The 17870-nt window shown below is 34.4% G+C and overlaps 3 protein-coding genes across 3 annotated transcripts in view; 2 read left to right on the top strand and 1 right to left on the bottom strand.

Moving 5' to 3' along the window:
* Window positions 1619–7179, top strand: LOC105172225 (glycosyltransferase-like KOBITO 1). The gene is made up of 11 exons (XM_011093598.2): window positions 1619–1980; window positions 3072–3221; window positions 4127–4179; window positions 4489–4597; window positions 4669–4803; window positions 4990–5034; window positions 5382–5569; window positions 5706–5847; window positions 6081–6127; window positions 6381–6468; window positions 6579–7179. Exons 1-11 carry the CDS (start codon window positions 1639–1641, stop codon window positions 6867–6869), a joined length of 1590 nt encoding a protein of 529 aa, XP_011091900.1. The 5' UTR covers window positions 1619–1638; the 3' UTR covers window positions 6870–7179.
* On the top strand, window positions 10249–12217 carry LOC105172147. Its single transcript, XM_011093491.2, has 2 exons — window positions 10249–10597; window positions 11897–12217. Exons 1-2 carry the CDS (start codon window positions 10322–10324, stop codon window positions 12026–12028), a joined length of 408 nt encoding a protein of 135 aa, XP_011091793.1. The 5' UTR covers window positions 10249–10321; the 3' UTR covers window positions 12029–12217.
* LOC105172145 (pentatricopeptide repeat-containing protein At4g20740) overlaps window positions 12434–17870 on the bottom strand; it is a gene marked incomplete in the record, with an annotated part of 5760 nt that continues 323 nt past the window's right edge. Inside the window, 5 exon segments of the mRNA XM_020697279.1 lie at window positions 12434–12715; window positions 12885–13017; window positions 14097–14194; window positions 14296–16124; window positions 17669–17870. Of these exon segments, the coding sequence (XP_020552938.1) occupies window positions 14386–16124; window positions 17669–17870 (1941 nt within the window).

The raw sequence follows: 17870 nt of genomic DNA, 5'->3' as shown, positions 1-17870 counted from the left end.
CTTAAGTCAAAATTCATTGATGATATTACTAAAAAAAGGATTTCATATTTACTTCTAATTAACTTATTGTTGATTTATTGCAGGTCAAGTAAATTTTATTATAGCCAAATCACTCTTATACATCTTCACATGTTAATGCATGTGAAAAGTATATTTTCACCATTATAAGGGTAGTTTACTACATAAAAACATTTATTTGACCTGCATTAAGTCAGTATTAAGTCAATCGAGAGTAAATATCGATTTTTTATTCAATTTTTTATTAATATAAAAAAATATAGTGAATTTTGACTAACAGATGATTTATTTATTAGGCAGAAGCTAATATCAAGAGTAGTAGATATAAAATTTCCAAATTATAGAGAATTTATGTGTAATTACACCAAATCTCATGATGAGCGAAGAGTGTAATTATCCTTATATATAGATGCAGGCACCCCCTCCCCCCTAAATGGTGTCATTTGCATTTTGCCTCCTACCATTCTTTTTTACTTACCCACCCAATCTTTTGAATTTATTGCCCTTTGCACTTTTGGGGGAATAATGATAGATATTCCGTCCGCATGTGTTCACGCGCTTAAGAGCGACTTTGAATTAGGTAAAATTTGTAAGCGTTAAATGCAACCCCCCTCCCCAAATGTATAGGGTCATTAGCACTTGCCCCAACCTTTTTAAAAAACAAAAAATAAAACAAAATTAAAAATATTAGAAAAAATGGAGAAAAAAGGAAAAGAATTTCAAAAAATTTAATGCTTGATCGGAGTTAAACCACTTCACATTACAAGCCAAATTAATATTGGCACCGAATAAAATACACACATATATGCTTGATAGTGGGGCCAACAAAAATACACATGATTTTTTTTTATCCTTTCTATTCTGAGTTCAATTTTCCCTCTTTTTATATAATAGGAGTGTATTTGATTTTGTTGTGTAGCTGCATTCTTTTGTGACTTTTTTCATTTGGGTTGTTGAAGTTTAATTTCTTCATTTGGGTCGGTGAGTAGTTCTTGTTTTCTCATCTGGATTTTTTTTCAATCTTTATAATGTTATGCTGATTTTGTGGTTGTGTTGAAGTTTTTTATTTGTAAATTGAAGTTTAAAGTTCGTTGTTTGGTTTAGGGGTTTCATACACCTGATATTATAGAAAGTTCATGGCTTTTTTATTTTGATTTTGTCTTGTAATGTGAAGTTGATTATTTGCAAATCAGACATTGATTTTTTTTTTTTAATTTTTTGGATTTATTTTCACAATTTCTCTTTTTTTTTTAGATTTATTTTGTTCTATTAAAAAGTTGGGGCAAAATGCAAATGATCCCATATGTTGGGGATATTTGCATTTAACCCATACTATTTTATCGAATTCAAAATTATTTTTAGGTGTGTAAATACACGTGCACGGAATATTCCATCATTCTCCCCGAAAAGCGCAAATTGTAATAAATTTAAAAGATTGGTGAAGAAATATAAAAAAATTTAAAAGATTGGTGAAGAAATATAAAAAAAAACGATTGAGGGGCCAATGCAAATGACCTATGCGTATGTTGAGGGTGTCCGCGTTTTACCCATATATATGTATATCTCCATCTCATTACAAGACAAAAAGTCCACATGCAGGGCCAACCTTTTCTTGTTCCAATGGCGAGTTTGTACTCCTCTATCCAATCATTGTCCTTTGCGGTCAAGCACCACTCATTCCCTACAAAGCTCCTCCTACTTCTCGTTCTCCTCCCTCTCTCCTTAGCCCTCTTCGCATTCCTCCTCCAATGGCACGGTGGCGGCATTGATGATCCCATTTTCAAAAAGTTCCTTGATGAATCGTTCAAATTCCTCGGAATTGACTCCTCCCCTCTAGCCACGTTTGGCCACTCATCATCTCATTCTTCTGATTGCTCCATGCTGATGGGACACATCAATATGACCATATTTCCGCATTACCAAGACTTAAAGTTCAAGTTCGAACCGGATCGCAAACCTAAGGTTTTCTATTTTTTCCATTTTATGTTGCTTCTGGTTCTTTTGGTTTGTTCTGTTTTTGGACATTTTTTATTTAGGATAATGTGAAACGGTTTGTGGTTTTCTTAGTTAGAGTTATATTTTATTTATTTCATCCAAACTTTTTTGCACTGTTTCGGTTGTTGGGGAGAATCTAGCCATTTTTTGTGATGCTTTCTTGATTTCTCTGGTTAATGCCTTTTTGCTATGATTAAATGATAATTTGATTCTTCTTCTTATTATTATTGTTGCTAGTTCTGGGATAGTAATCTCTATCAAAATGATTTTTTTGGTCAATTATTATTATTTTTTGCGTGATTATTCAATGAAAAATTGATTTTTATATATTCTCAAATTTTGGATAAGAAGCAGATTATATGAAGAAAAGAAAAAGGAACTACTTTACAGTACACACCTTAGTTAAATCTTCTCTAAGTAAAATGGGATGTTATTTCTTTTCTATTGTTGGGTAATAGAGATGCTTATGAAATGCAATAATATAATAACTATCCTAATTTTCATAATTCTTTAATTTGAATCCTCTTTCTTATGAATTCAATATTGGATAAAGGCCAAGGGACGAGGTGCAGGAAAGGTTTTATGAAACTTTTGAAATGATGAGGGTTAATAATACTTTATGCTTTGATGGCTAAAGCATTACATGGTTCTCCTGCCATTTGGTCTCCTTTTAAGTACAATATACTATAACTGAAGGTGTGATGAAAATTTTGGATAACGAGTGATGAATGAGTTTTTGTCATGATTATGTGACAAAAATTGCAATTTTTTTCACATTAAGGTGGAGGCCTAATCGTGACACCCTGTACTCACTGTATAATATCTTAACATAGATATGAAGTATCTTTTTTCTAATTGAAACTGCACTGATGTCCCAGTAATTAGTAATAATTTAAAGTTGGAAATAAGAAACGAGAATTGAATTTAGATGTAGTAATCTAAGTTCTTGGAATCCCATATTTAGTTTTATTCCTATTGGTTTTGCTAATTTTCCTCTTCTGGTAATAGTTTTAGCTAGTTGTTGTTGACATTATTTACTCGTGCTTTCATGTACGTAGATATGTGTTACTACGAGTACATCTGCTAGCCTGGAGCAGATTCTGCCATGGATGTTATATCACAAAGTCATAGGAGTGTCAACTTTTTTTCTATTTGTCGAAGGGAAAGCTGCAACTCTTGCCATTTCCAAAGTTCTTGAATCAATTCCTGTAAGTTTGTATCCTGCCTACCTATCTTTTTTGTTCCTTTGATCAAGTTGTTCTTGTTATTTTCTTCTTGCTTTTCTTTTTTCTTTTTACATTTAGATATCTGTAGTTTACAAGAATTTATGCTTATGATTGATAAAAGATTATAAAGACTATGTTTTCTTGATGAGTAAAACACCACATGGAATGACCAAATTGCGTCACATTGTAAATGTACCTTTTGCCTTGCACAAGAATGCCTAGTACTTTTCCTTGTAGTTAGGATCAGAAGACTAGTTGGATGCTAGCTAAATGATAGACTAAATAGTGTCACATTCATGGATGTTCAGTTGATTTAAACAGACAATGGCAGAATTATCTGGCTCACAATAGCTTTTCCCTTACCACTATATTTCCTAAATGATCTATATATAAAAAAAAATAGACTAATTTGCCTTTTCAGTAGCTTGATTTGGATGGATCATCCTAATTTATAGCCACTTTATTCTAATAAGTTGTTAGGAGTATGAGGTTCAAAGTGCTCAACAATAAATGCATTTAAAATATGTTGTTATTAATTGTACCTATATGGCAGTTATTTGAAGGAATTGCAAGACATTTCTTAGTTAGTAGCCTCTCAAGTAGCTTCTGATTGGCCTTATATAATAGTGAGATGAAATTAAGACAGGTTTTATTCATAGAATATGTGTGGTAAATATACCAAGTCTATGCTAAAGCTTGGCATATACTTGCCTATTTATCTTCTAGGCATCGACCCATTAATCAGGGAGGGTAGAGGAATCATATAATTGAAATATTTTTTACCAATACATGTATTAATTAACTTCTACCAGTTTTTTGGAAACATGCTCCATATTGAAAGTTTAAAATTTATTTCCGGGATTAGTATAGTTTGTTTATCCTTGTAGGGTGTTAGAGTAATTTACCGAACTAAAGAGCTAGAAGAACAACAAGCTAAGAGGTAAGTCATGTCAACTATGTCATGGTTTAAACACTGGTTATTAAAAATGATGTGTCATTGGAAGTTTCTGTAGATTCTTTTATTTTTTCATCGACTTCACAACAAAAAAGAATTTTTAGAAAGAGAGAATGTGGAGGAATGATTTAAGTTTTGTATATCTTGTACCAGTACATATTGATTCTCAACATATCGAATACCAACTTATTTTTTATAACTAATTTGTCTATTCCATTGCTAATTTCTCATCTGAACTGTTAGTAGTCACTATAGTCTTTTACAACTTACAAGCATCTCTTCTTGCCACTTCAGCCGAATCTGGAATGAGACTTGGTTGTCAAGTTTCTTTTACAAGCCTTGCAATTATGAGCTATTTGTGAAGCAATCCCTTAACATGGAGATGGCCATAGTCATGGCAAGGGTATGGTTTATACTAGTCCAAAAGAAGTTACTCATGTGAAGATTTAATTACCTATCTATGTATGGATTTAGGATGCTGGCATGGACTGGATACTTCATTTAGACACAGATGAATTGATACACCCAGCTGGTGCTCGTGAATACTCTCTAAGGCAATTAATGCTTGATGTGCCTGAGAATATAGACATGGTTGTCTTTCCCAACTATGTAAGGAGTTTAGTATTTTTTTGTTTATGTTATTGAGGTATCAAATTAACTTGGTTATATGTGTTTAATGTTTATATTGGTATGGCAAAACCGTTGATATTAATTCAATCACTCTTGTCAAATAGGAAATAGGAAGATTTATAACTACGACTTTTCTCAAGTTTCATCATTATATAATATTGTCAGGAGAGCAGTGTTGAAAGGGATGACATCAAGGAACCTTTCACGGAGGTAATTTTTAAAATATCTTGTCATTATTCACCGTTAATAATAGTGATAATAAACTTGTAAATATGTCTGGCAATATTGTAACTACAATTGATTCTTTTCTGTAGAATCATATCCTTATGTATATTGTAGGTTGTTCCCGCTGGATTTAGCAAAAATTGCTTAATTCTCCATTGGTGGGATGATAGCATTTATTTCATTTGACCTGAACAAATCAAATTAGTGTTTCCCTTTTTCATAGATACAAATGGCGATTTTAAAAGTGATTTTAGTGGAGAACCTTTTAGTCCATGATATTCCACTTGATCTACTTTAACTGACGGATTTTCTTATTTTCATCTGCCTCATAGGTCTCTATGTTCAAGAAAAATTACGACCATTTAACAAAAGACACTTATTTTGACATGTATAAGGATTCAACCCGTGGCAACCCAAACTATTTTTTGACATATGGAAATGGGAAAGCGGCTGCTCGAGTGCAAGATCATCTTCGTCCAAATGGTGCACATAGATGGAGCAATTACATGAAAACTCCTAGGTATAATTCGATTTAGTCACTTTTATACCACATGCATTCTTTTAAGTGGTTTTATTTGCTTTTTGCGTCATTGGGAACCGCACAATTATATTCCTTGACTTATTTTTTACATACACTTTTGGACAATGGTTGACAGTGAGATCAAATTGGAAGAGGCTGCTGTTTTACATTATACATATGCCAAGTTCTCGGATTTGACTTCTAGACGTGATCGATGTGATTGTAAGCCTACAAAGGAAGATGTTAAGCAATGCTTTATGTTGGAGTTTGATAGAGCGGTAGAGAGTTGAACACCTGCACTCTATTTAGTTATTTACAACTTGTTGAGCATTACGTGTCAAATTTTTCCCTATGTGCTGTGATTTTTGAAGAGTGACTACTCCTTTGAGTTTAGTCAATAGCTACTATATTGCTCAACTGCGCGGATTCTAGCTTAGTGGAATTAATATGAATATTTTCATTATTTTTCCATCCATTCTGATTCTGATGGGTATTACTCATCTATTTGCAGGCTTTTATAATTGCCTCAACTGCCACAAATGAGGGAATGCTCAACTGGTAATGATGAAATCATTACAAGTACCTAAGTTATCTTTATTCAGTTATTCAGTGTACATGAATTGCGGAGTTTGTGCAAGACCTATTTGTTTTCTGTTGTTTCTTAAACAGAGACATTTCCAGAATTCATGCATTGCTTCATTGCATTGTGCTCCAAGACCTATTTGTTTTCTGTTGTTTCTTAAACAGAGACATTTCCAAGATTCATGCATTGCTTCATTGCTTTGTGAACAATTGCATTTTGTTGCAGCAGGTATCGTGAACATGTTGTATGGGGTGATGAAACCCTCAAGATGAAGTTATTGAAAAAGGGAATTTTAACACGCATTCATGCTCCCAAGGTAAGCTTTATTTGGATACACCTGTTTGCAAAAAAGACGCCTGATTAACACATCCATTCATTGGTAATTAATCAAACTAGCTTTCCATTGCTTATGTTTATGTTTTTTAGACCATCATCCAAGGTTTGACCGAGTTTGGTGTGTTTCGACATATCATTGCATCTGCACAAGAATCTCACTCAAAGGACAAATTCTTAGTATCCATTGAGAGCAGTAATTCCTCTACTGGTACTGACTTTGTACGCTATCAGTCAAGAAAAATTGGTAAGGATAAAAAATCTCACACAAAAGCTAGAAAATCTCTAGAAGTAACTAACTCTACATTCCAAGAAATAGTTGTCCCACCCTTATCTCCCCCAATCACAGACGAGAACCGTCTTTTTCCTTCCGTATATGATTGAAAAGAAGGAAATGCTAGATTCTCCTCTTTGTCCAGAGGTAGGAGTAGGAAAGAGCTAAGCAAGCATCCGGTTGGAGCTTAATGGTGTTTCAATCTATGGCTATTCCTGATCATTACCAATGCGGAGGTGTACCTCATAGCATAGATATAGAGAAAGTGGGGACAAAAAATTTACAGAAAAGTCATTACATTTGTCTTCAAATTCCTTTTGTCGTACAGGGAAAGAACAACTCAATTAGGCAGCAAAGGTGCAACTTCTATTCTACTGTTGAGTTATTTGTTGCCTGGTGGTGCTAGCTCTCATGTGTTTGCAATGTAAATACCAATTAGCACAGACATCAATAGCTAATTTGAGAAATTGAAAAGGAATTGAAAAGAAATTGAAAAGGAATTGACATGTAGTTCTTGAATGGTATTTTTTCTATAGGTGGTAAAAACCACCCTTTCATTCTAACCAAAGGATGATAATCTGCATCTGGTCTATCATAGATAGGGATGGCAATACGCTGGGCAAGTCGGCCCCCGCTTGGGTTCCCGTGTGGTTAGGGTGGGTTTGGTACACTTGATCGGTATAAGTTGGGTCAAGATACAATGAAGTGAAACCCGGTTGGGTTTAGGGCTGGTCGGGTTTTATTGCAGACTCGGTTTGAACCCTCCCCGTTAGTTTTTCTAATTTTGTTTATATTTATATACTTATGGTTAATACTAGTAGCTATTAGAAAATTATGGTCTTAAATGTAAAAATCTTTAAACAATTTTGCATATACCAACTCTATATAAGAAATACAAAAAATAAAAATATTAATTGAATGTATTATTTGTATTATATAATTCACTTTAGACCAAAATTATGTTAAAGTACCTTAATTTAAAATGATACTACATTTTGAAAAAAAAATAAAAATTAGCTGAATGTATTATTTGTATTATATAATTTGTTATAGATCGAAAACTATGTTAGAACATCTAAATCTAAATAAATGATATTACTTATTAAAAATAAAATTTATTTGAATATATTCTTTGTATTATATAATTTATTTTAGATAAAAAAAAATAAAGTATTTAAGTTCAAAATTATATTACTTATTGAAAAATAAAAAATTACTTGAATGTATTATTTGTATTATACAATTTATTTTACATTGAACATTATGTAAAATTACATACATCTAAAATAATATTGCTTATTGAAAAAAATAAAAAAGTAGTTGAATTAAATTATATGTGATACAAACGCAAATATATAATTAAATTGTGAAGCTAAAAGGTCGCACACAAATACATGATGAAATTCTTGGAATTAATTAATTGAATTAATTTAGAACAAGATGTCAATTAATTTAAAGAGTTAAATTAATTGATTCGTTGGATGATTTTATGAAATCGACCTATAGGAAATTAAATAATAGATTTGTTTAATTTGAAGCCTATTTAATAGGAATTCACAAACATTAATTATTTTGATTAGTTAAAACTTGTGACTAATTAATTAAGATTAATTGGTTGGGCTTGTGAATCATTTATTATATTAATTAATTAAGGTTTATGTTTAATTAGGAAATTAAGCATTATGAACCTAATCAAGACATGAATACAATCAAATGGAAATTAATTGAATTTGGACATGGACCAATTGGGCATTGAACTCAACCCAACCCCAAAAGACATCAACAAACAAAGTTGTATATATCTTGTTAAGATGAAAAAGTAAAGTTGAACGACAGCAATTTGTATTCCAACGTAAAAAAATAAATTGAAATTCTTCCATTTTGCCGTTGATCCACTTGCTTTGAAGGGAACCATTTTTTAGAATGTTCAGATCATCTACATCAACTGGAATGCACTAAAGGTTGATTTTTCTTAACAATTCGGTTCGAATCCTTTTAATGTATGAAATCCACGTTATAATAGCAACAAGACGGGCGATTTGATTTCTAGTGCAGGTCAAGAAAAGGGTCAAGTCTATAGGAGGTAGTGAGAAAAGATAGCAAGGAACAAGAAAGCACAAGTCCTTTTAAAGTGTAGCTGCAATTTAAATTTCATTTATGAAAATGCAGACCCAAATCTAACATGCAATTATTTCTTAAGGGTGTGGGAACAAAGGCATTAGGTTACATAATTGCAATTGCAAAGCCAGTGACTTTTATTATTCCTTTTAAGGGTAAATTATATTTTGTCATCTGAATTATATTTATTTTTTATATTTTGTTATTAATTTTTTTTGTCAACTTTGTGAAATCTGCACTTCGCTGTGCACGATTGATTTTTTGTTTATTTTTATGTAGGGAATACATCACGTGTTGTACATATTTGAAAAATATCACATGTGCACTGGATGTGATATTTTCTTTTTTTTTGGGGACAAAAAACTTGATTGAAAAACAGTTATAAATGACAAAGTGCAAAATTTCGTAAAATTGAGATGGTAAGTTGACACAAAGAAAAATTCAAATGTCAAAGTGTAAAAACGATCATAATTTGGATGGCAAAATATAATTAACTCTATTTTTGGTTCAACTCTGGACTTTGATTTATGTAATTAAAATTCAACTTACTTTCATTCAATGATATTATTTTCGACAACTATTTTCAAAATTCGACCTTTGTTTTTTTATCCAAAACTTGTTCTAATTTTTCCAAAAATCAAGAATTATACTATAAATTACAACAAAAACAAAAATTTAAAACTGAAAACTATACACTTTTAAAACACAATAAAGAATCATTATGAACAATTTTCTTATATTCACAAGTAAATTTACATACTACATTCAAACTCTCCAAAACACTTACTACACTAACACTTAGCTACAACCACATACGTGCCTCAAATTATTAAGATGACTTATATTACAGCGTCACATCACATCAATCTGAATATTATAAAAACCACAAAGCAAAAGAGTCGTTGCCGTTATGGGGTTGTCTGTCCGAATTATAACTCATCCATAAAATCCTCATTGAGGCCTTCTTTCCACCGCAACATATGAATACTCTATTAGTCTACTTGATTCACTTGTAGAAAATAATTTTTTTTTTGTGTTGTTTCGATTTGACTTTGAATTATCGAAATATAGGAATGATGAACTTCAATTTCGGTGAGCAAAGAGAGAAATTCCCTTTTCTTGTCCTGATTTCTTTCTTCTTTTCTTTTTCTCTAAATAGTTATATTTTTCTCTCAAAATGTTGTCAAATTAGGAAGAAAAAAAAAGCGCCAACTTTTCCTTCAACTAGAAAATAAGTATAAAACCTTTTTTCTTTTATTTTTTTGTTAAATATCAAATGAAATTGTGTTAAATGATCAAAAATATTAATTTTTTAAGATATAAAATTAAAAATAAAAATTTCATATTCAATCGAATCGAGTTCATAAGAGTTTGGGGGGAGAAATTTTCCCCTATATATTAAAAAACATCTCTCTCCCTAACGATAACATTAACGACCACTCACATGATGGTATGCAGCTCACTCTGTTTTTCCACTCTTTCTCGCCTTATCCCCACCGCCTACAAACTGCCGCCGCAGGGAAACGGCCGCACCGTTGAGCCGATTCTGCAACTGGGTCGCCGAAAAACAAGCCGGAGAGGCGTTTCGGTGGTGACGCGCGCGGGGCCGAGCTCCACCAGCTATATATTTGCCTTCGTTTTCCCACTTTCTCTGCTTGCAGTAACTATTTTCACTTCTATAAGAATTGCTGACAAGCTCGACGACAAGTTCCTTGAAGAGGTAATCATAGCCCCACGTTTCCATGTTGCTCTTGTGCTCTATTATGTGAAAATTTCATGGGTTTCTCCAGATATTTGAAGGGGATTCGGATTGGAATTCTTGTGGGTTTCTTTATTTCTATGAAGGGCTGTGTCTGTTTCTTTATTTTCTATAGATTATTCTTATTATTTTTCCTGTCTTGATCTTGAAATTCCTGGTTTATCATGATTGGAAGGTGGGTTTGGTCAGTTTTGAAGGTTTATGGACAAATTAAGGACTTGATCCTGGTCCAACAAGGATTTTTACCTCTTGAGCATCCAAGAAATTTGCTTAAGAATGGATCATTGAATTCTTTTTGATATCATAAATGGTGGTGTAAGCGAATTTGGTGAATTTTACTAACAAAAACAAATAATTGTTAGATTAAAACATCCCACTCGATTACTGCACTTAATTACACCTAATCTCGAAGATGTTTGGGGTGGACGGCATAATTATCCCTTATTGAAAAATTGGCCCAGATCAATTTTTGTAGGCCCAAACCCACAATCCCAACCCACCACAGAAAAGGTTTGACTGACCCATCGTCCCGATCCACCCATTAATCGACCCACTTCTCATTTTTAGATGATTGAAACCCTTCACATTCTTATTCTTTTTCCTTGGTCGAATTTATTAACTCTCCTCGTGTTCTTCCTCTTTCTTGTTTTTTGCGTCATCACCGATGGCTTCTCCCTATCTGTATACTAGTTTCGAGAAAAAAAAAAAGAAAGAGAAACAAGTGAAGAAAAAATAAAAAAGATAGGAAACCTGAGTGGTTTGATGGTGCCTTGGTGGCGTGGGTTAACCTTGATGGCTGTCGTCCCTTGATTGGTTTGAGCAACCGGTGGTTGGGTTGCCGACCTTTGTGGCTGTGGACTTCCCAATCGGATCCGGTTCCCTGAGTCGAAATTATTTATCGAATTTGTTTTTCCTCAACTGTTCCTATTATCTGTAATCGTTGTTATATTGATTTGTATTCCGCTGTAATAATTGTATTTTTTTGTGGGCTCAAGATAAATTCCCAACATCCCTAATCTTAATTTACTCAAGACCAATTCATTTTGGTAAGTGTTGTCACGGATTGATAATGATGGCCGTTAAGAGTTATGTGATCCCTTCTTGCATCTAGTTCATAGATCTTTTTATTCTTTTCTTTCTTATGAAACCCAAAAATCTCAAAGAGAAGATGTTTGGAGTCTTTCATGAGTGAAGTCCCAACATATATGATTAATGACATGAAACTTATTAGTCGAGAATTTGTGTTGTCTGATGATCCAGCTTGCCATAAACCAAGCAATACTGGAAAATGAAGACAAGGACGAGGAAGAAGACCCAGTCCCCCAGAAAGAAGCTGCACCAGTTCGTAGCCGTAATCGTCCCAAACGACAGGTTGAGTCGTCATCTACGTAGCTCTGGTTTAGGTTAACAGAATACACACACAAGCAGGTACAAGAATGTTTTATTCCTTTATTGTTATCTCACGATAACTGCTGTAGCTATCTACTGTTGTTTCTATTTTTGTATGTATCTGGATGGGTATAGAATTATGTAAAGTATGTCATCATCAGTTACCTAAGTAGTACCGATTTCGTTTCTGTTCTTCGGGTGTCTTGTGATTTTCCGATTTCAGCTGGTGCTGGTTAACAAAAATGTTTTCGCATTTCAGATGTGTTGTTTTGTGGAAACAGTACTAGAATGTGTGCGAGACGACAACATACGCATACTGAATCCATCCAATGTTCAGACTTTATATGATTCTTGTTGGTAGTCACTTTCTTCATCATAAGAAAATTGAGCTCCTCCACAAATACAGGATTTGATACTAAATTGTGTTGATTATGAACATAAGCTTATTATAGTAGGAGATACCTCAAGTACGCAGTTCTAGAACGAAACCATTTGTTCATTCTTCTAACAGTGAACATTAAAGAAAATTTGTACAAAGAACCTAGAACAAAACATCGATGGGCCAAAATGGGCAGATGATCACCTTGCTCTTTGCATAAGCCTGCTTTCCTTCTTGCTTTAGTACCTGTGTGCTACAACAGGTTGCAATCATCACCTTCTTCGCCTAGCGAAAGCATAGGAGTGTTGAGTCTGCATGACAAGTTATTTATAGATAAACTTGATGAGAATGATGTAGTAATTGCTATTTTTCTTCATCTGTCTAGTAAATCAAGTCATGAGAATAACATACATCTAGTTGTTTCTTAACATGCTTCAAAGAATAAAAAAGGCGTAAGATACAACAATGGGTTCTCTTCACCTGTCCACAACTATGAAGGGCATCGAGCAACTTGTTTTCAAACATTGAGTTTGTTTTGGTTCAAATCTGTGCAACTCCTCAATTACAACAGAAGGGTTGATTTGGCTGGATCTAGCCCAAGCATATGGGACACCTGTGTAGATGGGCATTGTAGGATATATCAGAAAACTTATAAATGTAAACTCAACCAAAACAGGTAAACTGGACAAGAATCATATTCTTTTTTTCTGATAATTGTCAAGAAACATATTTTTTTTTTTCTTTTTTTATAATTGACAGGAATCATTATAACTGCAGCATATAGTTATGAAGCAACTTTCGTAAGGCCAACAGGAAAAGAAACAGTTCATATGTCGCAACAGTTAAAAGTAAATAAGTCAAATATTTCAGTGAACACAAGAAGCAGATGACATCCAAAATAAAAGATTGATTTTCATATGTGTATTCACTTATAGACAGGGACATTTAACACCTATATCATAGATACTTTGTTATGCCAAATCTTATCAACTGAACCAGAGACAACTTTAAAAAATTTAATACATTGGACAAATGCGTAAAGAATTAATAACTCATGTCATTCTGAGACTGTTGGCTGGAATGTTTTGAGAGAAATTTCTTGAAGCTACAAACAGATTTAGCTGGTAGTTTTTCCACCTCTACAACTGAATCGGGACAATAGTCAGGTTTATAGACAAACATCAATTTCAAGAAATAAGAAAACGCATATGAACTACTCGTGGAATATTATAACAGCAATTTCACTTGGTTTTGCAAGGTCAGGCATACAACAAACCACAGAAAAGAATGATGCATTTTTCATCTTATCAGATGAACTTGCTGAACTCAAATGAAAATCTGACCAGGTTTTAAAGACAAACAATACAACAAAAGAAACCAAACAAGTATGGCTGATGCGACACTAAACTTAAATTTCATCCAGCCAACAAGATACTTGATACATTTTCTTACAGGGTGCCTTTTAAGTATGAAGTCAACCATAGTTCTGATACAACCAAATGACTTATACTACAACCTCTAACTGCATAGAACTTGCACGGAATCAACCACCTCTAGATCTCCCAACAAAAATTTTGGAAACACCAAAAGTGTGACCTACATGGTTAAAGTACAGAAAAGATTTCCATGACTTCTCATTAATTTCTTTCCTACTAAATAACAAGTTAAAGTTTTAGTGACAGACTGACATACCAGGGTCCAAGGCTCTGAAATAGTCTGGAACAAAGGAACCGAGAGAAATTCTTGCAAACCAGATATCACAATTGACAGCTCTTCATGTTCGATTTATGCTTAGATAGTTGAACGCTCAACATCAGTTGAATTATGATTTAACTGAAGACCATCCTGAAATGACATGATCAACGTGAATAAGTTCTGGTCAAATGTTCACCTTATAATTGGACCGACTCCGTTGGTTGGTCGAGTCATAGCTCAACTCATCTTTATCTTTAACAGGATAGTTGAGCTGATAATTCAGTGTTCAGCTGGGTAAGAGATTACAGCCCTTTGCCTTTAATTTTGACTCTAGACCAAAGAACTTTATTCCAGACAAAACCAAATCCGCAGTCGTCTTTTTCATATGGTCTACAAGCATCTCATCATAGGCAATTTCATCTGCTTCACTAAGAAATTTACATACTCTCATTGTTGAGAAGACTTTCCTTGCCTCTTCAATGGTCCCATGTTTGCACATGCCATAAATAATAGCATAGTATGTAACACTGTTCGGACGACAACCTTGTTCCACCATTTCATTTACTACTTCAACTATCTTCTGGGCATCATTTAACTTGCAAACATGGATAATTGTGAGGCTATACTTGAATTCCATGGGACCATTTGTCACGTGGGCCAAGCAGTCACGAATAAGCATCATTGCAGGTTCTATCTCTCCTATCTTACAAAGGCCTTTAACAAGAGAAGAATAAGCAGCAACTGAAGGAACTGAGGCCATTTCTTTAATTTTGTTGTACATAGTGCATGCCTCCTGTACATCTTCAACTTCAACATAACATAAAATTGCATTACAGTAAGTTGATGAGTCGGGCACCAAGCCCAAATCACTGAGTTCATGGAAGAGTGCCAAAGCCTTCTTTTCCTTGCTATTCTTGATAAGGGCCTCCATAACTATATTGTAAATTGGAACACAGAGATAGTTGTGGATTTTCAAGTATTCAAACACTTCCAAAGCAGCCACTACTCCATCATCCTTCTCTACCATGCCAGAAAAGAATTTGAGTAGGTAATCAATGACCGATACCCCCAATTTTTGCAATTGCTCAAGCAATTTACAAAATTCTTTCATTCTTTTCAGTTCTGCATAAGACAACAAGATTGGATTAACAGTATGAAATTCTGGCTGGAGGTCTTCTCGAATTGTTACTTGGAAAAGTTTATAAGCCCTGTCAACCAATTTTGCATTACACAAGCCTCGGATAAGGGAGTTATATATTGCCAAATCAGCCCTATATCCTGAGTCCATCAAGTCTTTGAGCAAATCACAAGCCGAACCAACCCTGCCATCCAACACATATGCTTCAATCAAGGATCCATAAATATCCCTGTCTATCAAATATTTTCTCTCTTTCATCTCCTTAAACAGTTCGTAACCCTTGTCAACACAATTACCCTTACAAAGTGCGATGATCAAAGTTGAATAAGCCATGACATCTGGCTCAACACCATCCTTTTGCATTTCTTTCCACACCATCAAACAACCATCCAAATTTCCCTGTGAGACCAACACCTTTACCATTGCCGTGTACGCAAACACATCTGGCTTGCACAGATTCTTCCTCATTCGATCCAGAAGGCCAAGCACTTCATCCATCTGTCCTGCCCTACATAAACCCTTAATCAAAATCATGTAAGTGACGTTCTCTTCAGTCAACCCATCCACCTTGAAGTCATCATAGACTGACATTGCCAAATCTAAATGATCAGTCTTAACTAATGCATCCATAATTCTGTTATACAGAAAGACTCTAGGCTTCACACCAAATTTCTTCATTTTCTCGTACACATAATATACTCTCAGACCCCGGTTCGCATCAGAGTGCATCCTAATCAAGATCTCAAACTGTTTCTCACTAGGCAACTTTCCTTGCACATGCATCAACTCAGGCACCTGATCAGCAGCCCGAAAATGATTCGCCCGGTTCAAAAAATAGGCAAATGCATTGTAACAGGCAAAATCATGCCTGTAACCCTTCTGCTTGCCTGTTCAATCAAAAGAATAAGCAAATGCATTTATAACGCCTGATAAAATGTAGGCAAACACCATGCTTCCTTAATTAAATCACATGCAAGAGCCAAAAAATAGGCAAAACGCAAAGGGCATTATAGCAATCAAATTAGTGCCTGTAACCTTTTCCATGGTCACACGGTAAAAAAGATACAAAATGTGTTTAGAACACTCAGTAACATGCCTACATGACTTTACCATACACTTCATACGGATCAAACAACCACCAAACTTCAAGGACGAACAATAAAACTTATGCACATGAAATAATGCAAATATTAACCTCCTTAACTGTATGGTGCAACGCAAAAATAAGAAAGAGTGCTAGAAACGGGAAAGATGAATCATTTCCTGGAATTCACCACTCATGAATCATGACAGACCATTGCCTGCAAGCTCAATTTGCTTGTAACAATCAACCAATTAACATAAGAGAAGTTAATGAACAAGTAAAATCATAAATAAGGTCAGCCAGTCCTGCCGAAGCAAGATCACGCCACAATAGTTCAAGCGTACATAGCACATGTCCACCCAATGAAAAAAGAAAAGACGAGAAACCCTCTTCCTCCTACCCATCATCTTTGGGAACAAGGAAAACAACATTTGGAAAATATGAACACTAGTGTTAGGACATCCATAAATTCTTTGTAAAACAAGCAAATCAACAAAATGCAAACTAAATTTATCAAGGGCATATCCAAGAAGCACAGACAAAAAATGGGATGAAGTCTTGACCAAGTTAAGCATGATAAAAACCATAGACGAGCTCAGGACATACAAGAGAACCATAATAGTTGCTTCTTAAGTATCTCACACCTTAATGACAGACAAAGAAGATGCATTTCAAGCTTGCCCATCTGATGATCCAATAATACCCATAATCAGCAATGACATACAGGTGCCTCAGGTAACCATAGAAACATGGATAATCTTAGATTACAATTTATTCAGCAGTATTCCATTTAGACATGCTACAGTACGCTCGTAAATGGTTGTAGAAAACACTGCAGACAAGGGATTTTTGAAAAAAAAGTACAAAACAACATTCAAACTGATTCGATAGACTTACACAAAAAACCATGCTTAGTAACATACAATCTCATAACTTCAAGAAACACAGCTTGTCCTTGCAGATACTTGCACATTCACTCTCACATGCCATGTACTTGCAGGAACACTTGTAAACTGCTGTATGAATCTACTTCCCATGAGTATTTCTATTCCTTAGTGATCCATTAACAATATTATTTGCACTGCATAAAAACACACACAGCACATAAAAGGCGACATACATGTTGCTTAAAAGATCTTCTATTATTCTTGAGCGTAATTGTGTTTTATATCTAACATAGTACATAGACAGAAAACTTTCGCCAACGTATGCAAGCTGCAGTTCACAGGATGCATTTCCACAGGTGCAATCGCATTTCTCCGGTCACGGTACACAACACTACTTTCCTTCTATAAGAAACATAAGCACACACCGAAAATTCCTATGAATTTGTTGGAGGTCACATACCAGCCCAATGAAAAAACTTGGTGGAGAGCCTAGGATCAACATCAGGAAACTTCAGAACCTCCGCCACCAGCTTGGGCGTCACGCGGCGCAGCCGATTAAGTTCGGCCACGAGCTGCGGGCTCCACTGCTTATGCTTTCTGAAAGCGTCGACTATGTACCTCGCGATGGGAGACAGATTTCTCGCCAATGAGAAGAATTTTTC

The sequence above is a fragment of the Sesamum indicum genome, linkage group LG10 (assembly GCF_000512975.1).
Source record: "Sesamum indicum cultivar Zhongzhi No. 13 linkage group LG10, S_indicum_v1.0, whole genome shotgun sequence".
Classification (NCBI taxonomy): Eukaryota; Viridiplantae; Streptophyta; class Magnoliopsida; order Lamiales; family Pedaliaceae; genus Sesamum; species Sesamum indicum.
Note: the sequence above shows the minus strand (reverse complement) of the source record. Positions and strands in the feature narration are given on the sequence as shown.